Here is a 24,197-nt window from a genome sequence, read left to right as displayed (position 1 = left end):
AGGATGGTTGGGCCCAGAGCTCAGGACAACCCCAGGACAATCCCACCCTGTCCCTGAGAGGCTCCTGTGCCAGGACTCACTCCTGGAGCAGCGACATTCCATGGAGCAGGGCAGACCCAGGCAGGGAAAATTCTGCTCAGTGGAAAAAAATAAAAGGAAAAAAAAAAAAGAAAAAAAAAGACGGAAATCCGTGGGACACCTCATTGTCTGTCACCAGCAGGACGATGCTGGTCTCCAGGGCTCTGGGGTCCCACAGCTGACCCCAAGCACCGAGAAGGGATGTCTGGGGGGTGGGACTGGCCACGGAGGAGCCCTTGGGGCCACAATCCTTGTCCTGCTGGGTGCCCGGGCCGGGAGCTCTGCGGGCTCCGGGCTCCTGTGCTCGCCTGGGCTGCGAGCTGAGCAGCTCTCACTCCCCGGCGCCCACCGCCGCGGCGGGTTCTATTTGTTTAGAGAGAGGAGTAAATTTCTTTTCCCCTCCAGGAACTGTTGGTCCTGGAGAGAAACCGCATTCCCAGCGTCGCCCCGTCGTCCTTCCATGACCCTTTTCCTGCGCTCCCTGGCACGGGGTCCTGCAGGCTTCATTGCCGGCTTTTGATCCCCTTTGATTCGGCGCTGCAGCGAGCCGTGGCCTCGGAGAAGCCGAGCCCCGGGCGGCCGAGGCGGAGCTGCGGGGATGAGAGAGGGGGGAGCGCGAAGAAAAATATTGAACTTAGTGAGAAAAGCAGTGAAGCAAACAGGGAACCGAGGGGGACGAGTGTTAACTGCGGAGCGGAGGCTGGGAGGCGACAGGGCAGCGTGACCACGGAGTGAACTGTGACAGTTTGGGCAGGAGCGGGGTCCCAGGTGGGCAGGCAGTGCGAGACACCACAGAACTCCCAAAAAAAACCCCACAAAAAGATCTGCCAGGCCCACGTGCGTGTCACCACCCCCGACACGGCGCCCTGTGCTTGTCACAGCCGGGATGTCGCGGCGAGGCACCGCAGGGTGGCCACACGGTGGGCTCTGACCCCCGCAGGCTCTGACCCCCCACCCCAGCTCGGCCCCGGGCTGGGAGCAGCCGGAGCCCTCGGGGGCTGCCGTGGGACCCGGGCACCGTCGCTCTCGGTGCTGCGGGGGTCTCGGCTCCCGCCCGCGGGGGTCCCGCTCTGCTCCGTGCGGGTCTCCCCCGCTCCTCCACGCCGGTGCCGTCGGGGGGGCCGAGCCGGTGCCCCCGGCGGGGCCGGGGCGGGCCGGGGCGGGCCGGGGGAGGCGCCAGGGCCGGCGGCGGAGCGCGGCGAGCGGGGGAGGCGGCGCCGCCGGAGCCGCCCCGGGGAGCGGGGCGGCGGCGGGCGCGGAGCCGGAGCCCGGAGCCGTGGCCCGGGGCCGGGGCCATGCGGCGGGCGGCGGCGCTGGTGCTGCTGGCGGCGGCTCTGAGCGGCCCCGGGGCCGGGGCTCGGAGCTGCCCCGCGCTCAGCCTGGGCTGCAAGTGCTCGGCCGAGCGGGCCAAGGCGGGCGGCGGCCCCGGCGCGCCCCGGCGGAGGGTGGTCTGCAGCGGCGGGGGGCTCCCCGCGCCGCCCGAGCCGCGCCTGCTGCCCGAGGGCACCGTCACGCTGTGAGTACCGCGAGCCGCAGCGTCCCGGGCATCCCCCCCTACCCCTGGCATCCCCCCGAGCATCCCCCCTGTCCCCGGCATCTCCCCCAGGCATCCCCCCCTGCCCCCGGCATCTCCCCCGAGCATCCCCCCTGCCCCTGGCATCCCCCCGAGCATCCCCCCCTGCCCCCGGCATCCCCTCGAGCATCCTCCCTACCCCTGGCATCTCCCCTGGGCATCCCCCCTACCCCTGGCATCCCCCCGTGCCGGGCAGATGCTGCGGGGCCTCGGGAACCGGGGACGGGCGTGAAGCCCCGCGGGGGCCGGAGCGCGGTGAAGTGACTTTTTCCTCTCAGTACTTTTTCCTCTCAGTACTTTTTCCTCTCAGTACTTTACTTTTTCCTCTCGGGAAGCGGCTCTGCAGCCGCGAAAGCGTCGCTCGGCGCTGCGTGGCGTGGTTTAAATCGCGTTCAGGGGTGTCGCGGCTCTGGGCTGCCGGGGGGACCCCGCTGTCCCCAGGGCGCGGCGGCAGAGCGGGGCTGCTGGGGACGTGAGCTGGAAATGCAGGAAACGGGCTCCTTCTGCTGCTTCCCTCCGCAGCGTGCTGGGGGAACATGTTTTTGTTTGAAAATGACGGCTGTCCCTGGAAATATTTACTGAGAGGCCATCAGGAGCGGTTAATGGCTTTGGGGTTTGTGCAGAGGTTCCAACGCTGCTGCTTGATCCCTAAAGGCTCCTCTTCCTCGCGGCCCCCGTGCCGGGGGTTGGGGGCTCGGCTGGAGCTGGCAGACGTGTGCTGCTCGCTGCAGGGTTTATTTATAACTCCAGAGGAGATGTTTGAATTAAAACCTGGATTGGAGGCTGGGCTGGCAGCTCTGCAGCCGGGGGAGCGTTGTCCCCCTGTCAGGGTGGCTGTGCTCATGGCTCCCACCTCGCCCTCCCGGCTGGGGTGGGTGGGACACTCCAGGGGTTGGGTCTGGGGGCTGCCTTGTCCTGAGCCCATGGGCCGTGTTGCTCTTTTGATGCTTGCTGCTTTGGGGTGATGGTGGCAGTGAAGGTGACCCTGCTGGCACCACTGTCCCCACTGTGGCTGTGAAGGCACCGGTGCCACGGCATGGTGCCATGAGCAGGGGTGCAACAGCCACACTAAAAGCATAAATTGGCCCAGAACAGCAGCACTGCTGGGTGTCTTGGCCTTCCCTCGGTGGGGGACACTGCGGGGGCCTCAGGCAGGTGGCAGCTGGGCTCTCCATCACACTTGTGAGCTTTGCTCTTCATGCCTTTCCCCTTAGGGCCCTTCCTTGTGTCAGCCCCTCTCAAACACTCGTGGGGACGCTCAGTCCTTTGTCAGTTTGAATTTAGGGAAAGCATCCCATCCCATCCCATCCCATCCCATCCCATCCCATCCCATCCCATCCCACACCCCGGGCCTGCTCCAGTGCCTGCCCAGCTGCTCCCAGCCCGTGCTGAGGGCTCCTCGGAGGGGCCGGGGTGACCGTGCAGAGGCATTAGGGCATTACACGATCCCACTAAAACGTGACATGAAACCTACAGGCGTAGGCAGAAACCTACAAATATGCGGTGACCCTGGCTCTGCTCTCGTGCAGTAAACATGATTTATTCCAAACCCTTTCCAGATGGAACAATCAAAACCAGAGGCTCCGACTTTGGGAGCGTCTCCTGGAGCCACTGGGGTGCGGGCAGGGAGCGGAGGGGCCCAGGCATGTGGCAAGGGCTGCACGTGCCTTGGGGACATCCTGCTGGGGACAGCCAAATCTTGAATTCTGCGGGTGAGAAGGGCTCCTACACGTGCCCCGGGGTGCCAGGTCCTGTTTGTGCCCCGGGGTGCTCAGGTTCCCTGTGTTCCCAGGGTGCTCAGGTCCCCTGTGTCCCCAGGGTGCTCAGCACTGCTGTTGCCCCTGCTGCAGGAAATGTGTTTGGGGCAGTGACACTTCAAAGCAGAGCCGTGTTCCAGCGCTCATCCGGTCCAGCCCGGAGTCAGGAGTGCTCAGCTCGGGGGAGGCTCTTCCCAGCAGCCGCCAGGCGGGAGGGACGCTGGCCCAGCCCAGCTCCAGCTGTCCGGGCTGGGGACAGGAGGGTGGCCAGAGAGGCTTGGGTGGCTGCAGGAGGTCTGTCACCCTGTGGGTCCCTGCTCCCGCCTCCCGTTTGGCTTTTCCCACACTCTTGCTTTATTTATCTTTAATTATCAGGCTGTGCTGAGGAATCCTGCGCTGCAGCTGCTGCGCATTTACCCCCCACGCCTGAGAAACACACCCTGGATGGGCAGGGCAGGGCTGGGGGACAAGGACAGGGGCTGGGGGATGCCTGTGGCCCCAGGAACCTGCCCTGCAGCCACTGCTGGGCTCGGCACGGCCCCGGTGTCCCAGCTGATGGGGAGTGTCTGCTGAGCAGAGCTGTGGCTCCTCTGTCCTGCAGGGATCTCCTGGGAGGGCTGTGGGTCTGGGGAGGGGGTGATGCTCACACATCCCAGGTTCTGGGTGTGTGCAGCCCAGCACCACCCCAGTTTGTGCCCAGGTCATTCCTGTGCCCAGCTCCCTGCAGGAGAGGTGCCAGCCTTGGTGCTTTGGGCTGTCACCCTGCTCTGACCCGTGGCCCCAGAGGGGTCACCTGGCTGTGTTGGCAGGGCTGGCCCCAGCCCCACTCCTGCTCCAGCTACAAATAGGGGATTTGGCACCTCTGGGGCGTCCCCCCAGCGTGGCTGTGAGGTGCTGGGGTGCTGCAGACAGGGATTAAGGAGGCTTTAATCCCCCCAGCTGACCCTGTGCTAATGGCCCCATGGAAAAAGCGCCACATCCCCAACGAGAGCTGCAGGGGCTGGGCCAGCCCCGCTGTCACACGGGCGGGAGCCCAAACCTCTTCCAGATGTGGAATCCCAGCACAGGCCTCATTTATGTGCACAGCTTGATTGCACTGAAATTACAGATTGTCTGCAGGGAATAGAGGGCTTTGACTTATGACCAATTTCCAGTTCTACTTGAACTCCCTGCTCCAAGGCTGCTCTGTCCTGGGCCCTGCAGATGGTTTCTTTCTCAAGCCTTCTCCAGCTTTTTATTTGTTGTTTATTGGGCTGCAGCTCCATCAGGTTTGGGTTTTTCCAGGGGCTGCAGGTCATGGTGCTGCCTGGAGCATCCCAGCCCAGGCTGGCTCGGGAGGCTTCGCCCTCTCTCCGGGGCTTTATTTTTCCTGTGCTAACAAAAGCCGAGGCTTGGAACAATAATTTTCACCATCCGAAATAGCCCGGCGTGACGTGAGGCTGGAGGAAACGCCCGGGCCCGGCGCAGGGAGGGGAAGAGCCCCCGAGCACCCAAACAAAGCAGGGAGGGGGGATCCCCCGGGGCTGGGGTTCGCCAGTCCCAGGGGGTTGGAAGGTGTGGGGTCCCCTCTGGGGTGCAAGGATCCTTCTGGGAGCTGTGGGCTCCTTGCTGGAATGGGGGTTCCCCCCGGGATGCTGAGGGTCTCTGCGTGCCCCCCTTGTGATCCCACCACCCCCAGAGCCTCTCTCTCTGCCAGAGCCTCCCGCAGCTCTCAGCGGCCCCGGGGCCCCTCTTTTCCCTTCCCGAATTCCCTGTTCAGAGCAGCCAGCCGTGCTGGGGGCTCAGCCTGCTCCGTATCTGCTCCCATATGCTTTGAATTACTGCACTCGGAGAGCGGAGCCGGGCGGGTCCCCGCCCCCAGCGCGGCCCCCCAGGAACGCCGCTGCCTGCCCTGCCCGGCCGGGGAGCCACCGTCTCCCCGCGTCCTTTTTTGGTTGGGTCCAGAGGAAGTTTATTGTTTCAGCAGCCCAGTTTCTGGAGCTGTTATTTATCCAAGTGGATTCCAGCACGCTTGAAAAAACAATCTTGGGGGTTTTTTTTTTCACTTTTGGCTCCTCTTTTTTGGGATGAAAAAAGAGGAGGAGAAGAAGAAGGGATCTGTATGTCGCTGCCGGCAGCCTCGCGGGCTCCAAGCCCCCACAGCCCTGGCTCGGGGCGGGGGTTGGAGCTCGGATGCTGCTCCCCTTCCAGGCCTGGATCCCCGGGATGCGAGGATGCTCCTTGGGGCTCCCCCCGCCATCCCCAGCGTTTCCGTTTGACTCCGTGCTCCAGCCCTTAATCCCCGCATTGTCCAGAGGGACTTTTCCAGCCGCCGCTCAATTAGCCGATTATTGTCCCCGTGGCGGGGCTGTCCCCGGCGGGAGCCCCCGGAGTGGCCGGAGGGTCCCCGGGCACCGGGCAGGGCGAAGGAGCCGTTCCCGAAGAGAAGGGAGGGCTCTGGGGTGCATGGAAAAGCTCGGGCAGCGTGGGCTGGGGGCGAGAGGGACCCCAGCCCTCCCTCCAGGACTGGGCTGGGCCGGGGTGGCCTCGTGGGGACAGTGACCCCACTGGATTTTGGGGGTTCTCAGTTAATATCCTGTAAGGGGACGGTGCCAAGGACCCACACACAGCTCTGCTGCCTGTGGACATGTGGGAATGGAAAGTGCTGTGGAGCCTGATGAGAACTTCCTGGGGAAAAAAAAAAAAAACCTAAAAAACCCAAACAGAAAACAATTTGGAACATAATCTCCATGAAACTAGAGAAAACAAAACAAACCCGCGTCGGAGGATGTGGGTTGTAACTGGGGAGTGCGACCCAGATGGCTTCTGTGGGACAGGGAAGAACCGAGCCAGCATCCCTACCCAGGAAATTTTAACTGGGGGGAAAGTTTGGGGCAAACAGAAGACCCTTTTTGTGCCAAACCCTCCTTTTAGTCAAGGATCTTTGCTCCTTGAGAAGGGACAGACCTGGGCAGCACCTGGGTGCCCTGAGCTGTGCGGGGTCCCAGCCTTTTTCTGGAGGGGCTCCGGGGGTGGCTTTGTCCCCCGCCGGGGTGGCCCCGGGTAGGGCTGCAGATCCCAGGGGCAGCCGATCCTGCTGGAAATCTTTTAAGGCGGGAGCTGTGGTGGTGTGGCAGAGGGTGGATGGTCCCGGGGGTCCGGGCAAGCCTCCCCGGGGTCTGACTGAGCCTCCCTGGGGTCTGATTGAGCATCCCCGGGGCTCGGCCGAGGGCTGTGGGTCTGGGGCTCTGGGTCCGGGTTTCCGCCCCCACGGCCGCGGCTGCATCCCCAGCACAGCCCCTGCTTTTGGTTGTGAAATCTCCTCCCGCTGGAGAGAAAACCTCTGGGACAGCTCGGCCTTGAGCGACAGCCCCCACCGATGCCGTGGCGGGGGACTGGGGCTGCCGGGGCCGCGCCCGGAGCCATGGAACCATCCCTGGAAGCTGCGCCCTGCCCTGGGAAGGGTCCTGGGCCGAGAGTGATGCCGGCGGGCAGGAGAGGGCCAGGCACGGCCGCTCCGGCCGTGTGGAAGCAATTTGCAGCCGCCGGGTTTCCGCTCCCCGCCGGCCGCTCCGGGGCCCCGCGGACACTCCGGTGCCCGGTGGCGGCTCCTCATTAGCACAGGATGCGGGGGCTGCGCTGCCAGAGCGCGGCCCTTCCCTCCCAGCGCCGCTGCCGCTCCTGCCCCGGCCGAGCGCGGCGGCGGCTCCGGGGCAGCGCGTCCGGAGGGGCCGGGCGGCAGCACACAGCGGCCTTTCAGCCGGGCCCGCCGTGTGTAAACAGCCCGGCCCGGCCCTCAAAGAGCCCTTTTTCCAGCGGCTCCCCCGGCCAGGCCTCCAGGATGCCCTCCCGGCCCCTGCCCCCGCTCCGGCTCCGGGTGGCTTTGCCGGCGCTGGCGTCGCCGCTGCCCGCACGGGAATTCCGGGGAGGCAGCGCTGGTCCCCGAGGGCTGGGTCTGGCTCTGCTAATTGGGCTAAAGAGCTTTAATGAGCTGCTGGCTGAATCGCCGCGTGCTGGTGCCCTCTGTCCATTCCCGTCACCCCGCAAGGGGCCCTTTGGTCAGCAAAGCTGGGTTTTTTTGGGGTAAAATCTCACTGTTGGGAGGCTCCCGGGATAGCCACAATGACCATCACGAGCTGGGGGGCCCCTTGCAGCTGCAGATCCTCGGGGTGCCCCCTCGGCGTGGGGTGGGGGTCACCTCCTGGCACCAAGGAGATGCCCCAAGAGCCAGCACGGGTGGCAGTCAGTCAGTGTGGTCCATGGCATGAGGACCACGCAGAGCATCCCGGCACGGCTCCTGCATCCGTAGGGCATCCTGCATGGCTCCTGCATCCCTAGGGCATCCTGCACGGCTCCTGCATCCCTAGAGCATCCCAGCACGGCTCCTGCATCCCTGGAGCATCCTGTGTGGCTCCTGCATCCCTGGAGCATCCTGCATGGCTCCTGCATCCCTGGAGCATCCTGTGTGGCTCCTGCATCCCCACGTGTCCATTGCACCCCCTGTCCCTGGCGGGGACACCTCCGTGGCCACCACCGCGGTGGCACAGCCGGGGCCGTGGGGGTCTGCCCGTCCTCCTGCCAGCCCCCGGGCCACCAGGGCACGGCTGGGGGGCTGCGGCAGTGAGGTGACGGGGCCGCCCCTCTCCCTCTGCTCTTCCCGCAGGCTGCTGAGCAACAACAAGATCACGGTGCTGGAGAACGGCTCCTTCTTCGGGCTGCGGGCTCTGGAGAAGCTGTGAGTGGGGCTCGGGCAGGGCAGGGCAGGCTGGGCTTCCACGCTGGGCGGGAGCACCATCACTCGAGTTGTGCCCCCGATGTGCTGCAGCGCAGGATTTGCCGCTGGCACCCCCGGGCATCGCGGGGACCCCGGGAGCTGCAGTGGGGCGGGAGGCGCCGGGGGGGGCCCCTCCGTGAGGGCCGGTATGAAAAGAGACATTGTCCCCCCGAACAAAGTCAACTTTCTTATCTCTCCATGAAAGGCATCTCTATGGAGGGAGCAGCGAGCAGGGCAGATTTATGGCCCCCATATGGGTTTGATCTGTAGGTATGCAGGCGCGGGGACCGGCACTGAGGGTGTTTTGTTCCCCGCCGCGGCCCCGCGAGGGTCTCACGCATTCCTGCGCTCTGTGGGCTCCCCTGGGAACTCCCACGGGACCGTTTTTGGGGTCCCATCCCACGTAGCTGAGCCCTCCCCAGCAGGGCTCAGGGTGTGGGGTCACCTCCTGCTCCGGGCACTGAGTGGGAGGGATGGTGGAACACGGGGAGGAGCGGCTGGGGGGACACCAGGGGAGGAGCAGGGCTCAGGGTGTGGGGTCACCTCCTGCTCCGGGCATCCTTGTGAGCAGCAGGGATGGTGGGACACGGGGAGGAGCAGCCCCCGTGAGCCCGGGGTCCCCCTAAAGCTCTCCATGTCCCGGCAGAGCAGCTGCCCCGGGTCACCTCCTGCTCAGCCCGGGCTCAGGGGGCCCTGGGGCGCTCCCCCAGCCCTGCCGGCCCCATCGCGCCTCATTGCCCTCGACAGGAGCCATAATTGTTTTCCTCGGGTCGCTTCGGGGCCGTGGCGCAGACGTGGCCCACGGAGAGCCCGTGCTGGCACCGGGACACCGTGGGGGCTGCGGGGCCCCTCGCCTCCCAGCCTGGGGCTGGCAGGGCTCCTGCCCACCCTGGCACCCATCCGAGCAGCTTTGGGGTCCCAGCAGAGCGGGGAGATGGGAGATGACATCCATCCCTGGGTGTCAGGGGTGCCCCCACGGGCCGCCTCCCCCCGGCTTGGCATCTGCAGTGATTTGTAGCCGGCCTAATGAGATTAATGAGTCTGAGCGGGGACGGTATGCGGCGGCGGCTCATTAGCAGAGCGCCGCTCGGGAACGGCCCTGGGGGGACGCGAGGGGGCTCGGAGGGTGACAGCAGGGACGGGGATGGGCTCTGTCCGTCCATCCGTCTGTCTGTGCCGGGCTGCACAGGGAGTTGAGGGCTCGCAGCCCACAGGATGGCTCAGGTCCAGAGGGCACCTCTGTGCCCTCGAGGTGATTGGGGTCCCCACGCCCGTGTGGCGCTGGGGTGTCGCCGTGCACTCGTGGCACTGAGCCACTGCTGGCTGAGGGAGGAGGGGGCTCGGGACCGCAGGAAATGCAAAGGCAAGGGCGCAGAGCAGGGAGAAGAGGAGCCTTATCGGAAATCAGCAGCAGCAGCCCCCGCCCGCGGGAGGAAGTGCCGGAGTGAGGAAGGCCGGCCCTGGCCGAGCGCCAGGCTGGCTGCAAAGCCCTGGGGCCCAGCTCGGTCCCACCCCCGCCTGGTGGTCCCCGCAGCACCCAGACCTGAGCCAGGGGCCGCAGCTTTGTCGCTGGAGCTGCGTTTTGGCCGGCAGGGTGTGCTGGGGGTCCCTGGGTTTCAGCTGGGCGGGGGGCTGGCAGCGCTGGGGGCGCTGGGCACCGGCCGGGGGGGGCTCGCAGGATGGGGATTCGCGGGGTGTTGGTGGCAGGGGGACTCCTGCCGGTGCAGGTGGCGGGGCAGGTGAGCGGAGCTGTTCCTTCAGCACCAGCGCTCACCTGCGCGCACCTGGCGGCTGCCAGGACGGGCGTCTGTCTGTCCGTCAGCAGCGCCGGCAGCGGCAGCCGTGCTCTGCAGCAGCCGAGAGGGCCGGGATGAGCCGAGAGACCCCTCTCGTGAGGAGACACCCCCACCTCGCACCCCGGCTGTTCTGGAGGGGGTCGCACCGCTCCCATCCCGGCCGCTGGTTTGTGGGGGGCTGTGGCTCACGGGGTGTCCCCAGAGCAGCGGGAGAGCCAGCGAGGAGCTCCGCAGAGGCTGCTATAAATAAACACGGATCCGTATGGATCCCATTTCCTCTCCCGGACAGCGCCGGGGCTCGGCAGAAGTTGCCGCGGGTCCCAGGGGCTGGCACGGCAGCCGGTGCCACCAGCGCTCCCGCAGAGTGTGTGCCAGGCGAGCCCCTGATTAGATGTGCGCCTGCAATCAAGCTAATTGCTCAAACGAGCTGTCTGGGCCGTGCTCTTATCCCGCACACTGCAGATAAGCCGCCGGGACGCGGCTGCTCCGGAAACAATGCGGGGCCAGCGCCAGGCTGTGGGGACACCAATGCTCCGGTGTGCCCGGGGGCTGGCATCCCCCCGGGATGCTCCTCCCCTGCATCCCTCGGAGAGATAACGAGAGAAACGGGATGGAAAGCTGCTCAAGAGGCCCCCACAGGGGGTGGGCAGCGCCTGGGGGTCCTGGAGGGGATGGGGGCAGAGCGGTGTGCTGGTGCCCCCGGTGCTGTGTCTCCTGGAGATGGGGGTCCCCGCAGCACACCCCCAGAGCCGGGTCTGTCCCCCCACAGGGACCTGAAGAACAATCTGATCAGCACGGTCCAGCCAGGCGCCTTCCTCGGCCTGCCCGAGCTGAAGCGGCTGTAAGTGCCCGTGCAGCCCTTGCACCCCCTGGGGACAACACTGGGGACAACAGTGGGGACAGTGGGGCATGGGCAGCCCTGATGGCCCCTGCACTCCCCTCGCAGGGACCTCTCCAACAACCGCATCGGCTGCCTGAGCGCCAGCGTCTTCCAGGGCCTGCCCAGCCTCCTCCGACTGTAAGTGGCTCCCTGGGGACATCCTGGCCAGCTCTGTCCCCTGTCCTGAGAGCGAGGGGGTGTGCGGGCACAGCGAGGGGTCTGGCAGCTCCCTGGCCCCCTCCATGCCCTCTTTCTCTCCTGTCCTTCAGGAACATGTCCGGAAACATCTTCTCCAGCCTCCCGCCCGGTGTTTTTGACGAGCTCCCCTCCCTGAAAGTCGTGTGAGTTGGCGCCCTGGGATTTCACACCCGGGGAGGGGTGTCCCTGCCGAGGGTCTCAGGGTCGGCGGGAGCCCCAGCCCTGCGGTGACACCGTCCCTTGCAGCGACTTCGCCACCGAGTACCTGACGTGCGACTGCAACCTGCGCTGGGTGCTGCGCTGGGCCCGCGAGCGGGCGGCGCAGCTCTCGGAGCGGACGGCGTGCTCCTTCCCCCGGCAGCTCCGCGGCGTGGCCCTGCGAGGGGCGCGGGACGGGCAGCTCCGCTGCGGTGAGCCGGGGCCGGGGCGGGGGCGGCGGCGGCGGCGGCGGCGCGGGCTCACCTGTGTCCCCCGCAGCGGGAGCCCCGGAGCTGCACACCCACCACCTCATCCCGTCGCTGCGCCAGGTGGTTTTCCAGGGAGACCGGCTGCCCTTCCAGTGCACGGCCACGTACCTGGACAACAGCACCCAGATCCGCTGGTTCCACAACCGCGAGCCCGTGCGGGAGGATGAGCAGACGGGCGTGATCGTGGAGGAGAGTCTCATCCATGACTGCACCTTCATCACCAGGTCGGGGGTGGGAATGGGGATGGGATCGGGACTGGGATGGAGATGGAATTGGGATGGAGATGGAATTGGGATGGAGATGGAGATGGAGATGGAATTGGGATGGAGGTGGAGATGGAATTGGGATGGAGATGGAGATGGAATTGGGATGGAGATGGAATTGGGACTGGGATGGAGATGGAATTGGGACTGGGATAGAGATGGAATTGGGATGGAGGTGGAGATGGAATTGGGACTGGGATAGAGATGGAATTGGGATGGAGGTGGAGATGGAATTGGGACTGGGATGGAGATGGAATTGGGACTGGGATGGAGATGGAATTGGGGTGGAGATGGAGATGGAATTGGGATGGAGATGGAATTGGGATGGAGATGGAGATGGAATTGGGATGGAGATGGAGATAGAATTGGGATGGAGATGGAATTGGGATGGAGATGGAATTGGGATGGAAATGGAGATGGAATTGGGACTGGGATGGAGATGGAATTGGGATGGAGATGGAGATGGAATTGGGATGGAGATGGCGATGGAATTGAGATGGAGATGGAGATGGAATTGGGATGGAGATGGAATTGGGACTGGGATGGAGATGGAATTGGGATGGAGATGGAGATGGAATTGGGATGGTGATGGGGACAGAGATAGGGATGGAGAGGACCACTCGTGGGCACAGGACTCACGGGTGTGTGAGTACCGAGTGCCGAGTGTGGGCACCTTTGGTGCTTCATGGCCCGCGTCCCCCTGTCCCCAAGCCTGGGGGATCGCTGTGAGGTGCCAGCCGTGCCAGCCGTGCCAGCCCCTCTCCTGTGCCCGCAGCGAGCTCATCCTCTCCAACATCCACGTCTCCGCCAACGGCGAGTGGGAATGCGCTGTCTCCACCTCGCAGGGCAACGTCAGCAAGAAGGTGGAGATCGTGGTGCTGGAGACCTCAGCATCCTACTGCCCTGCCGAGCGGGTCACCAACAACCGCGGGGACTTCAGGTGGGGACGCACGGAGAGCCAGCGCTGCGTGCGGGGCCTCCGCTCGCCGCAGGTGACCGCGCGTCTGGTAGCGATTATCGGCACGGCTTTTGAAGGGCTTCCCGTGCCGGCGGCGCAGCCTGGCTCCAGCAGCGGAGGTGTTGGAATTTCTCTGGCACGAGACGAAAGGCTCCGGGCGCCCGCCGTAACCCCGGCGGGGCCCTTACGGAATATAAATTACTGGCACAGCCAATGTGGCTTAAATTAGCCGTGCCCCCCTCTGCCCGCTGCTTCCCCCCGCGCTGCCGGAGCCGAGTGGGATGTGGGGCTGGAGAGGGTGGGGGTTTTTGGGGGAGCACCACGCCAGCCCCCCCAGAGCCCAGGGCGGCAGCAGTTTGCAGAGGGGGCTGCAGGGGGTCACCGTGTGTGTTTTCCCGCAGGTGGCCCCGCACCCTGGCGGGGATCACGGCCTTCCAGCCCTGCCTGCAGCACCCGTTCGCCGCGGGCCCGGCGGGCGTGGGCTCGGCGGGCGAGAAGCAGGCGTGGCGGCGCTGTGACCGCAGCGGGCGCTGGGAGGACGGCGACTACTCCCACTGCCTCTACACCAACGACATCACCCGCGTGCTCTACACCTTCGTGCTGGTGAGGGGGCGGCCCGGGGGGCTCGGCTGGGCCGGAGGGAGCCCAGCTGGTGACCGTGGCCGTGCCGCCCTGCAGATGCCCATCAATGCCTCCAACGCCCTGACCCTGGCTCACCAGCTGCGCGTCTACACGGCCGAGGCAGCCAACTTCTCAGACATGGTTGATGTCCTCTACGTGGCCCAGATGATAGAGAAGTTTATCGGCTACGTGGACCAGATCAAGCAGGTAATGAGCGCTGCAGGTGTCCCCTGCCTGCCCCAGTGCAGCCTGGTGTTTTTGGGGCAGAAAAGCATGAATTGGGGTGTTTCCTCGGGGGACGGCGGTAGCTCTTTGCAGAGCTGCTTGCTGTCCCCAGCTGACAGACGTGATCGTGGAGATGGCCAGCAACATCATGCTGGTGGACGACCACATCCTGTGGATGTCCCAGAAGGAGGAGAAGGCCTGCAGCAGCATCGTGCGCTCCCTGGAGAGGATCGCGGCCCACACGCTGGGCAGCAACTCCCAGCACATGGCAGTGGTGAGGCTGGCTTTGGGGAGGAGGGCTGGGTGGGCTCTCTGGCCATGCCAGGGGGGGTCTGTGCCCGTGCCAGGGCTGATGATCCCTCCATGGTGCTGGCAGAACTCTCGCAACATCGCCTTCGAGGCGTACGTGGTGAAGCCCGAGAGCTACGTGGGGCTGAGCTGCGTGGCCTTCCAGCGGTGGGATGGCACTGGGACCCCCCCAGGACGGCCCCCCCAGGCCGAGCGGGGGGCCGAGCCCTCCCCAGACCAGCAGCTCAGGCTGCGCTGCACCACGGGGCGCCCCAACATCTCCCTGACCAGCTTCCACATCAAGGTACGGCAGCGCCGGGGGTCGGGGGGCGCTGGGGTCGGGCCCCGCTCACCCGTGACCTGCACCCGCAGAACAGCATCGCCCTGGCCTCCATCCAGCTGCCGCCCAGCCTGTTCGCCAGCCCCGCCCCGGCCCCGCCGGGGGCCGACTGCAAGCTCCAGCTGCTGGTCTTCCGCAACGGGAAACTCTTCTGCAGCACCGGGAACTCCTCCCGCCTGGCCGACGATGGCAAGCGCCGCAGCGTGGCCACGCCAGTCATCTACGCTGGGACCTGTAAGGGCAGCGTGGTGGGGGGCTTGGGGTGCCCCGTGGGGCTCCCTGGGGCATTGGGCTGGTTCTCCCGCAGTGCAGAGCCATCCCAAGGGTTTTCATGGGGAGGTGGCAATGTGCCTGTGGGATGTCCCCCGTGCCCAGCCCCTCTGGGGGTGCAGGTGGAGAGGTGTCACTTGTCCTGCCGACCGGGTTTTCTGTGGCTGCAGATGGCTGTGGAGTGAGGAACCTGTCGGAGCCGGTGGCCGTGTCCCTGCGACACCCCGGGGAGGGCACGGACCCCGTGGCTGCCTACTGGAACTTCGAGGTGCTGGGGGGCATGGGGGGCTGGAGCGCCGAGGGGTGCCAGCTGGCCTCCCGCGAGCCCAACGTCACCTCCCTGCACTGCCGGCACCTCAGCAACGTGGCCGTGCTCATGGTAGGTGTGGGCGAGCAGCAGGGAGGGAGCGTTGCCAGGGCAGGGGGCGTGGGGGGCAGCAGGAGGGTGGTGGGGGGGTCAGGGGCACAGGGCTGCTGCTGCTGTGGATTCTGACGGGCTGTGCTGTGCTGTGCAGGAGCTCAGCGGGTTCCCCAGCGAGGCGCAAGGCGCTGTGGAGGTGCTGCACCCGGCCATGTACACCTGCACGGCCGTGCTGCTGCTCTGCCTCTTCACCACCATCATCACCTACATCGTTCACCACGGGTGAGGGGGTGTCCAGTGCCTGTGCTGCTGCTCGGGGGGCCAGGCTGGGCCGGGCTGGGCTGGGCTGGGCCGGGCTGGGCTGGGCTGGGTCTCTGTGCGCAGCAGGAGCAGCTCCCCAGGTGTCAAAGCCAGGAAAGGTGAACGGGCATGGCCGTGCAGTGACATGGCCCTTTAGGGCAGGGTGCTCAGGAGAGTGAGGAGCACATTCTCGCACATTCTCAGGGAATGTGCTGCTCCATGAGTGGCCCTGGGTCCTGGTTCTTTGCCCAGGACGTGCCTGGACACGTTCCTTTGTGCAGGACATCTCCTCCAGGCACGCTCCGTGGCCAGGGACGGGCAGGGTTTGTGTCTCTCCCGGGGCCGGGCAGGAGCTCACAGGTGCCCGCTGTGCTCTTGCTCTTGCAGCACCATCCTCATCCCGCGGAAGGGCTGGCACATGCTGCTTAACCTGTGCTTCCACATCGCCATGACGGCCGCCGTCTTCGCGGGAGGCATCACCCTCACGGGCTACCGGGCCGTATGCCAGGCCGTGGGTACCGGGCAGCGCCGCGGGCTGCTGCGGGACGGGCACCGGGGGGCTGCAGCTTCCCCTGCCCAGCCGCCGCCTCCTCCCGTGTTGTGGTGCACCAGTTTAGTTGTTCTCTTGCGCTGGGTGATTGGGAATTTGCAGCTATTTGGGAATAGTTTTGTATTGCACTGTATAGCTTATATTATGTGGCTTGTTACCCCGTTTCCCCATCCCAGTACCCCCTGGTGGTCTCTCCCCTGGGTTACCCCTCCCCTCACCACTCCTCACTGTGTCCCATTGCCTGTGGGCCTCTCCCTCTGTCCCCATCCCAGGGTATAAAAGCTCCCTGCTGCCAGGGAACGCTCTCTTTTCTCCCATGGGTTTGTCCGCCTGATGCGTGTCTCCTCCACATTTCCCACGTGGAGGAGAGCTTCCCTAATCTTTTACCATTGTCTATGAAGTATCGTGGGTGCAAGGGTCTGTAGCTGGCCGGAGTGGACCCCGACAGCCCAGGAAACACGTTTGTTCACTCCCGCAGGTCGGCATCATCTTGCACTACTCGTCCCTCTCCACGCTGCTCTGGATGGCGGTGAAAGCCCGAGTGCTCTACAAGGAGCTGAGCTGGAAGGCGCCACAGCAGCCGGACAGGGACACGTCCCAGGCAGCCCCCAGACCCATGCTGCGGTACGGGCCCCCCTTCCCCCTGCCCCGGCCCCTCGGGGCACCTCCAGGGGCAGGGATTGCTGCTCTGGGCGAGCCCATCCCGTGCTCTCCCGCGGGCTCCAGGTGTGCGGTGACACTTCCCCGCCTCCCCGCAGGTTCTACCTGATCGCCGGCGGGATCCCCCTCATCATCTGTGGGGTCACAGCAGCTGTCAACATCCAAAATTACCACGACAACAACCCCTAGTAAGTGTCCCTGCTCCACCTTTCCTCCCTCCCGCGTGGGTGGCCTCCCTCTGCTGGGGCAGGGGACTGGTGGCGCTGGGAATCTGGAGAAGTCTGGGAAGAGGTCAGTGAGGTTTTTCCTGAGAATTATCCATACACTGGGGGAAAAAATCACGCAGGCAGCCGGCACAGCTCCACAGAGGGCAGGGGTGCCGAGCAGCTCCAGCCACGGCCCCTCAGAGTCCCTCTCCTCCCGCACAGCTGCTGGCTGGTGTGGCGGCCCAGCCTGGGCGCCTTCTACGTCCCCGTGGCTTTCATCCTGCTCGTCACCTGGATTTACTTCCTCTGCGCCGGGCTCAGCCTCCAGTGCCGACCCTCGCAGCAGAAAGAGCTCCCGGAGCCGCTGGAGCCCCCGCCGCGGCTGGGGGCCACCGGCGACCTCCTGACGGACTCCGGCTCCATCTCGGTGACGCTGAACTCGGGGCCGCCCTGCCCCGAGGGGGACGGTGTGTACTCGCTGCGGGTGCAGTTCTGGGCGCTGCTGGCCACCCACGCCCTCTACGTGGCCCTGTGGACGTTCGGCGCCATGGCCGTGTCCCAGCGCTGGTACCTGAGCATCGTCTTCAGCTGCCTCTACGGCGTCACCGCCGTGGCGCTGGGGCTCTTCATCTTCACCCATCACTGCCTGCGGCGCCGGGACGTGCTCAGCTCCTGGTTCTCGTGCTGCCCGTCGTACCGGAACGCGCTGCCCATGCAGGCGTACGTGCACGCCGGGCTGGGGCCGGAGGACGGCTCGCAGGTCTTCATCGGCTGCGAGCCGGAGGCCGCTCGCTCCGGCGCCTCCTCCTCCTCCTCGCCCAGCAGCGCCGGCTCTGCCGGGGGCCGCTGCAAGCTCACCAACCTGCAGGTAGCCCAGAGCCAGGCGGAGCCGCGGCCGGCGCCCTGCCCGGAGCCGGACGCTGCCGACGGGAAGCCCGCCCGGCACAACAGCAACCTGCACGGCCGCCGGAGCCACCGGGGCAGAACTAAACCGTGCCGGGACGGGAAGCACCACCGCTTGAAAATGCTGCGGGGATCCTCGGAGCACCCGTCCAGCGAGAGCGGCAGCCTCCACAACAGCCACTCCGAGAGCTACCCCAGCGGCAGGACCAGCCCGGCCCGGGTGCCGCACGACGGGGACGCGGCCCCCAGCCCCTCGGAGGGCAGCGACGGCGGGCGGAGGGTGCCCGACGTGGCCGAGGCTCGCCGGAGGAGCGGCAGCCGGGACAACCTGCGGCCCGGGACGAGCTGCGAGAGGGAGGCGAAGCGGCGCTCGTACCCGCTGAACGTGGGCAGCCACAACGGCGGCCTCAAGGGCAGCAAGTACGACATCAACCTGGCCAGCGGCGACAGCGCGGCCGGCATGAAGACCGGCCTGTGGAAGAGCGAAACCACCGTGTGAGGGTGGCGAAGGACCGACGGCCGCAGCGTTTTCCTCGGGGAGCATCACCCGGTGCACTAGCGGGGATGGGCGGCACGGCCGGGGGCTCCGGTGCCCCCGGGCACAGCACGATGCCGGGCCCACCCATCTCCCCGAGGAGGCTCGGAGCTTCCCGCCGCGGTGGCGGAATTGCAGCCGCGCTTTAATCACTCCCGCATGTCACTTGAGATTGATCCTAAATGCTATTTTATATTCTACAGAGGAAACGTCTATTTTTCAAAGCTATATTATTGAATGTATATATGTATAGACAGAGCCGTAGGTGGCACGAGGGCCCCCTCCCGTGCCACGACTGCAATATTCCCGCCGAGGGACCACTCCAAGTGCCCTTCACGTCCAGGCAGCGCAGCCCCAGCCTGAGCACGCTGCCTCTGGAGGGCAGCTGCTCCCTCTGGAACGTCCCCAGCTGTGCCAGCCGCGGGGGCCGAGCGCTGCCAAAGCCATATTGCAAAGCCAAGCACAAGGTAAGAGGAGCCTCAGCTCCGAGGTGAGGTGATTGTCTGCACTGCTTTAATGCCAGACACTAAAATAAGGGCCAGAAAAGGCTCCAGACACTAAATTCAGTCAGATAATGCTCCCAGGCCCTCAGAGGCTCAAGCCATGCGCTGGGGTGGGCTGGCAGACCTTGCTGCTGCCAGGACCGACCCTCTGTGCCAAAGCACCAAAGAACCAAGATGTGAGAGAGGCCCAGAGCAGCTCTGTGTCCTTAATCCAGGCTTCAAGCTCAGAAAATACCTATGTTTGCTCTTAAGAAGGCAGAGACCGTTCTGGGGAGCAGGGGCCATTCCTGGGAATGCAAGAGAACGATGCCAAGGAATTGGAGCCCTTCCTTGGACTGTCAAAGGGCTGGAACCTGGATAAGCACTTATTGTTCCCATTGAAAAACAAATCTCCCCTTTTTCCCCGCACACAGGTAAAACAGCCAGGCTGCAGAGAGGCTGCAGCAAAGCAGAGGAGGAAGGTGGGAGCCTGGTGCCTCCCCTGCCCTTTCCAGCCTCCCCTGCCTCACTTTCCCCCGCCTGCAGATGAGTTTTGTAACGTAGCTACCTCCGAGGGGTCGTGGGGCTGGCAGGGCCACGAGCCAGGGGAGGAAAAAGCACTTAGTGGGGACTGGTCTCACCTGGGAAGCACTCACCCCACGGGGCTGGGGCACCCCTGGGCTTAACCTGCCACTCCCTGCCTGCCTCGGCTTCTCTGCCCAGTTAAATGTTGAAATATTTCATTGTCCCTGGTGTTTAACACAGTTTAAACCCTTGCTGCAGCTCCTGCAGCCTCCCCAGCCTGGCTGATGCCCCGTGGTTCTGTTGCTTGCTGCATTGTGACAGTATTAGAGAAAAAGCTTTGTATTCTTAATTACACTTTGTCTGTTTACAAGCGAATGACATATCAACAGAGCTTCCTGCAATATCCGGGGGGAGGGGAGGGAAATATGCCAAAGAAATGTCTTTAAAGGGGTCTTTTTGCATTTTTATATGAATAGAATGTTTCTAGCAGATATGTTTTGTTTAATATATTAAAGATATGCCAATCTGCCAAGACCTACTGTGATTTCTCTCAGGCTTCATGCTCAAATGCAGCCTGGCCTGCAGTTTTGTGACCCTCACAAAGTCATCCTGCTGAAGAATGAGAAGTCCAAGGTGAGGCTGCCCTGGAAAACCTGGCACCTGCACTTTTATTTACTTAAAACAGGAATGTAACACGACCTGAAGCAGTCACTCCATCCAAAGCCCCATTTTGGTCCAGCACATTAAGGAGGACGCAGCTCCCTCCCCACAGCCTCATTCCCTGTTCCCTGCAGCACAACCACACTGGGCTCAGCACTTCTGGTCCCCAAATTGTCCCTCTGGGCCAGGGCCACCCTCAGAGCCAGGCCTGGGCCCTGCTGAGGGCGCGGATCTCCTCGGGGCTGCGCAGGTACTGCTCGATCTCGCTGTCTGAGATGGGCTCGTCGCCCGTCACGGCCGCGGCGCTCGGAGCTGCCACCCGCGGCCTCTTCCTGGGGTGGATGAGGCAGGGGGGCAGCAGGGGCCTCAGGGGGCCCCCACGCTGCTGCTTCCCCGCCCAGGGACTGCCCCGCTGCTGTGCCAGTGCAGGAGAGGTGGGGGGAGCCTGGCCTGGGCAGCTCTGGCCAGGGGAGTCCTTATCCAGGGAGCCCTGGCTCACAGAGCCCTGGGCTGGGCAGCTCTGGCCAGGGGAGTCCTGGCCTGGGGAGTCCTTATTCACAGAGTCCTTATCCAGGGAGCCCTGGCTCACAGAGCCCTGGGCTGGGCAACTCTGGCTCACAGAATCCTGGCCTGGGCAGCCCTGGCTGGGGGAATCCTTATTCACAGAGTCCTCATCCAGGGAGCCCTGGTTCACAGAGTTCTGGTCTGGGGAGTCCTTATCCAGGGAGCCCAGGCTCATAGAATCCTGGCCTAGGGAGTTCTTATTCACAGAGTCCGTGTCCAGGGAGCCCTGGCTCCCAGAGCCCTGGCTTGGGGAGTCCTTATTCACAGAGTCCTTACCCAGGCAGTCCTGGCTCCCAGAGTCCTGGCAACCCTGGCTCCCAGAGCCCTGGCAGTCCTGGCTCCCAGAGCCCTGGCTCCCAGAGCCCTGGCAGTCCTGGCTCCCAGAGCCCTGGCAGTCCTGGCTCCCAGGGTCCAGGCCCACGTCCTGCTCCTGCCCGTCGTGCTGGCTGAAGGCGCGTTTCAGCAGGAACAGCCGGTGCTGCAGCAGGTCCCCGATGTGCTTCACCACCGTCTTCTTGTCCAGGCGGAAGGCTCGCAGCCAGGAGAGCTGGGAGGCCATTCCCAGCAGGATCTCCAGCAGCTCCCTCAGCCTGAGGCGGGCCGGGGGGGGCAGCTCCACCCCTGCCAGGCGGCAGAACCGTGCCAAGGGGCAGCAGAGGCGCGGGCCGGGCCGCAGCGACTGCCAGGCCAGGAACGCCGCGGCCGTCACCACGGGCACCGGGTGCCGGCCCGTCACCAGCCACGTCTCGCTGGCCAGCTCCACTATGGCCATGGTCCTGGCCAGCAGCTTGTCCTTGTCCTCCAGGAAGGGCGCAGGGACGCTGGCTGTGGGCTGCACCAGCCGGAAGCTGCGGGGGAAAGAGTCAAAGTCAGGGGGAGCCTCGGGGACCTGTCACACACACCTGTCAGTGTCGTGTCTTCTGGGAAAATCATTCAGCAGGATTTCTCTCCTGGGAAGCTGAGAAGCCTCAGAGAAAAAAGGGAAATATTATCTCGTTGCTTTTCCCGTGTTTTGCTGCTTTGGAATGTGGTAGGTGATTGTTTGATTGGTTTTGTGTGAATTGTTTTGACTCATTGGCCAATGATGGCCAAGCTGTGTCAGACTCTGAGGAGAGAGTCAAGAGTTTTCATTATTACCTCTTTAGCCTCCTATCTGCATCCTTTCTGTATTGTTTAGTAGTTTAGTACAGGATTCTTTAATATAATCTAGATCATAAAATAATAAATTTGCCTTCTAAGAACATGGAGTCAGACTCATCATTCCTCACTTCATCTGGGAACCCAGCAAATACAGGACACACCCTGCCCCTGCCATGCTGCTGCTCGTGGGCACCAGAGGAGTTTCCTTATGGAAAGGGTTCCCAGGCACTGGAATTGCTGCCAGGGAGGGGTGGAGTCCCCACTCAGTGCTCCGGGCTGGGTGCCAGGGTGGGCATCGGGCACAGCTTGGACTGGACAGCCTCAGAGATCTTTTCCAACCTCAGAGATCTGGGATCCCGTGACCCATGGTGCCTCCCTGAGCACCTCTGTGCCCTCTCCAAGCTGAGAATGGGGCAGGATGAGAGAATCACAGCCCAGGTGTGACACGGGAGGGACAAAACCAGCCCAGTGTCACCCCCCAGCCCCTCACCCAGCCAGGACCAGCACGGGCTGCCAGGGCCCCATCACCTGCTCAGGTGTGTTGTCACCAGGTCTGCCAGGCTCAGGGCGGGCACTGAGAGCCCCAGCTCCTTCTGCAGGCTCAGGAAGATGCTGGCAAACAGCTCCTGCTTGGCGTAGAGCAGGCAGCACACGGTGCCCATGGTCAGGGGCCAGCGGTGCTGCCGGCACGTCACCAGCACACAGCAGCCCCCCAGCAGCTCCTTCTTCTCCAGGCTGACCAGGTGGAAGGCAGGGAGCTGCAGGGCTCTCTGGAAGTAGGACACAGCTGTCTCCTCGAAGGTGGCTGGCAGCTGCAGCACCTTGCAGAGGTCCTGGACCCGCCGGATCCCTGAGGGGAGAGAGGAATTTCTGCTCAGAAGTGTTTGCAGCAGGCTGAACTGCTGCCAGCACAGCCCAGCAGGCCAAAAGGGCTTTTGCATGATATGCACAGATGTTTTATTCAGCCCTGCCCTGAGATTTCAGCACTCACACACACACAGAGTCTCACTTTCTCTCTGCAGGGGCAGGGGCTGACCCTGCTCTCAGGGCAGTACAAAGGTGAGGGTTAATCAGGGAATAGGGAAGGAGTGGCTCAGGGATGTAGGAACAGGGGAAGGAGCCAGTGGGGTCTGGCAGCTTTTTGAGGCAAGCTCCTTGTGTCTCCCTAAACCAGGGAATGCCCCCCCAGGGTCTCCACGATTATATTATAAAGAAAGCTTCCCTGAAGGATGAACTGAATCAACACAAAAGGACAAAAGCAGGCAGCGCTCACCCAGCCCTGCCCAGCACTGGAGCCCCTCAGGCAGGTGCTGGATGCAGCACCAGGCTCAGCTCCAGGGGTTTTGGGCGCTTTGTCACCACCAGAACCAGGTGAAACAAGCTGCAGAGGCAGGCAGGGAGGGGGGGGTGCTCTCACCTCGCTGCAGGCAGCGGCTCAGCTGCTCCTTCTGGCCAGTGCTCTGGGAATAGGCGACCTCTGGAAAACAGGGGGGGGTCAGTCAGTGCTGCAGGGAATCCGGGCACAGGCACGGGGATCTGGGGCCAGCAGGTGCCCACAGAACCGGGCTGCAGCAATCGGAGCTCTTGGAGGGCGCTGAGTGAGAGCAGCACAGGGGAAAAGGAGCTCTTGGATCTCCTCTGAGCCGGGGATCCCCTCCAGACAGAGCCAGGCTCTGCTGCACTTAAAGCTCTTCTAAGAGATTTCAATGCGATTTTAACCATGTATTTTAACAATAAGAGATCCCCCAGTTTAAATTTAAAGCTCATCACCGGCTCCAAGCCAAACCCTGACCGAGAAATGCCGCGGGTGCGCCCCGGGATGGAAAACCCCGCGGGTGTTTGGGGGATGGAGGCGGGGGACAGTGCCGGCATGGCCCTGGGGGCACTCCGAGACACAGCTCGGGGAGCGCTTCGCTTCTCGGGCCGGCTGGGAGCGGCCCACACGAGCTGCGCACCGTCGGTCCTGCACCCCCCACCCCGAGCGCGGTGCCGCACCCCGCAGATGCTCCTCGTCGGTGTAGGTGGTGGTGAGCAGCCCCTCGGACAGGACGCAGCCGCAGGCGGCGCAGACCAGCTGCTGCTGCGCGTAGTGCGCGTCCTCCACCAGCGACGCCGAGCCGCACTCGGGGCAGCGGCCCCGCGCCGCCATGGCCGCCGCCGCGCTGGGGGAGCGCCGGGGCGGGCGCACCGCCAACAGCCAATAGCGGCGCAGCCCGCCCCGAGCCCACCAATAGCGGCGCTGCCCGCGGTCCGTCCCCACTCCCGCCCGGCCGCGCCGGCGCCCCTGCACGCCGCGTTCCGGCCACGCCAGTTCCGCGGGGATGCCCCCGGGGGGAGCGGGGCCGGGAGCGAGGGGGGAGCGGGGCCGGGGACAACGCGGCCTCCTCGGCGGGGAACCGCAAAGCACCCCGCCCCTGGCGGCCTCCCCCTCCTGCCAGCCCCGCGGCAGTGAGGCCAGCGCTGCCATGAGGGCCCAGCGCCCCTCCCGGTCTGTGGCCGGTCTGTGGCGGTGCTTACGGGAACGGCCGGGGCTGCAGGGGCGGACGAGCCCGTCCGGCAGGTTCCCACACCCCGCGAGGTGCTCAGCAGGAAGCTCCCGGCAGGGATGGAACCAGCCCGGAATGCCCGGAGCATGAGGATGAACAGAGGCACAAGGAGGGGACGAGGCCCTGCTGAAACTGCTCCTTCAGAACAAAGACACAGCAGTCAGAAATCTGGGTTTAAGGTGTCTTTATCTGATAATTTATCATCCTCTTTACCTTAACTTTATCATCTTTATCTTAACTTTATCATCTTTATCTTAACTTTATCATCCCCTGGAGCATGAGCAGAGAGGCACAAGAA

General features: G+C 64.5%; 2 protein-coding genes across 2 annotated transcripts; one reads left to right on the top strand and one right to left on the bottom strand.

Annotated features, from left to right (window-relative positions):
• The first annotated feature begins 1,318 nt into the window (after positions 1-1,318).
• ADGRA2 (adhesion G protein-coupled receptor A2) lies at positions 1,319-19,523 on the top strand. The gene is made up of 19 exons (XM_064400440.1): positions 1,319-1,594; positions 8,051-8,122; positions 10,727-10,798; positions 10,904-10,975; positions 11,107-11,178; positions 11,282-11,445; positions 11,513-11,726; positions 12,541-12,705; positions 13,125-13,326; positions 13,402-13,551; positions 13,682-13,843; positions 13,946-14,161; positions 14,230-14,431; positions 14,638-14,846; positions 14,983-15,110; positions 15,516-15,639; positions 16,157-16,302; positions 16,437-16,526; positions 16,767-19,523. Exons 1-19 carry the CDS (start codon positions 1,374-1,376, stop codon positions 17,944-17,946), a joined length of 3,861 nt encoding a protein of 1,286 aa, XP_064256510.1. The 5' UTR covers positions 1,319-1,373; the 3' UTR covers positions 17,947-19,523.
• A 100-nt stretch (positions 19,524-19,623) lies between these two features.
• BRF2 (BRF2 RNA polymerase III transcription initiation factor subunit) lies at positions 19,624-23,530 on the bottom strand. The gene is made up of 4 exons (XM_064400441.1): positions 23,349-23,530; positions 22,771-22,830; positions 21,882-22,203; positions 19,624-21,061 (listed from the first exon to the last, which is right to left on the bottom strand). Exons 1-4 carry the CDS (start codon positions 23,500-23,502, stop codon positions 19,846-19,848), a joined length of 1,752 nt encoding a protein of 583 aa, XP_064256511.1. The 5' UTR covers positions 23,503-23,530; the 3' UTR covers positions 19,624-19,845.
• Positions 23,531-24,197: the final 667 nt, after the last annotated feature.

Source organism: Passer domesticus, chromosome 28 (assembly GCF_036417665.1).
Source record: "Passer domesticus isolate bPasDom1 chromosome 28, bPasDom1.hap1, whole genome shotgun sequence".
In the NCBI taxonomy this organism is placed as follows: domain Eukaryota; kingdom Metazoa; phylum Chordata; class Aves; order Passeriformes; family Passeridae; genus Passer; species Passer domesticus.
This window is presented reverse-complemented; position numbering and strand designations above follow the sequence as displayed.

Excerpts from the sequence above, each read along its gene's own strand:
- ADGRA2 (XM_064400440.1), top strand. The coding sequence starts at position 1,374 with ATGCGGCGGGCGGCGGCGCTGGTGCTGCTGGCGGCGGCTCTGAGCGGC. Across the intron at positions 14,432-14,637 it reads AGTCATCTACGCTGGGACCT|ATGGCTGTGGAGTGAGGAAC; the intron begins GTAAGGGCAGCG and ends CTGTGGCTGCAG. Across the intron at positions 14,847-14,982 it reads GCAACGTGGCCGTGCTCATG|GAGCTCAGCGGGTTCCCCAG; the intron begins GTAGGTGTGGGC and ends TGTGCTGTGCAG.
- BRF2 (XM_064400441.1), bottom strand. The coding sequence starts at position 23,502 with ATGGCGGCGCGGGGCCGCTGCCCCGAGTGCGGCTCGGCGTCGCTGGTG. Across the intron at positions 22,831-23,348 it reads CGACGAGGAGCATCTGCGGG|AGGTCGCCTATTCCCAGAGC; the intron begins GTGCGGCACCGC and ends CCTGTTTTCCAG. Across the intron at positions 22,204-22,770 it reads GAGCCGCTGCCTGCAGCGAG|GGATCCGGCGGGTCCAGGAC; the intron begins GTGAGAGCACCC and ends CTCTCCCCTCAG.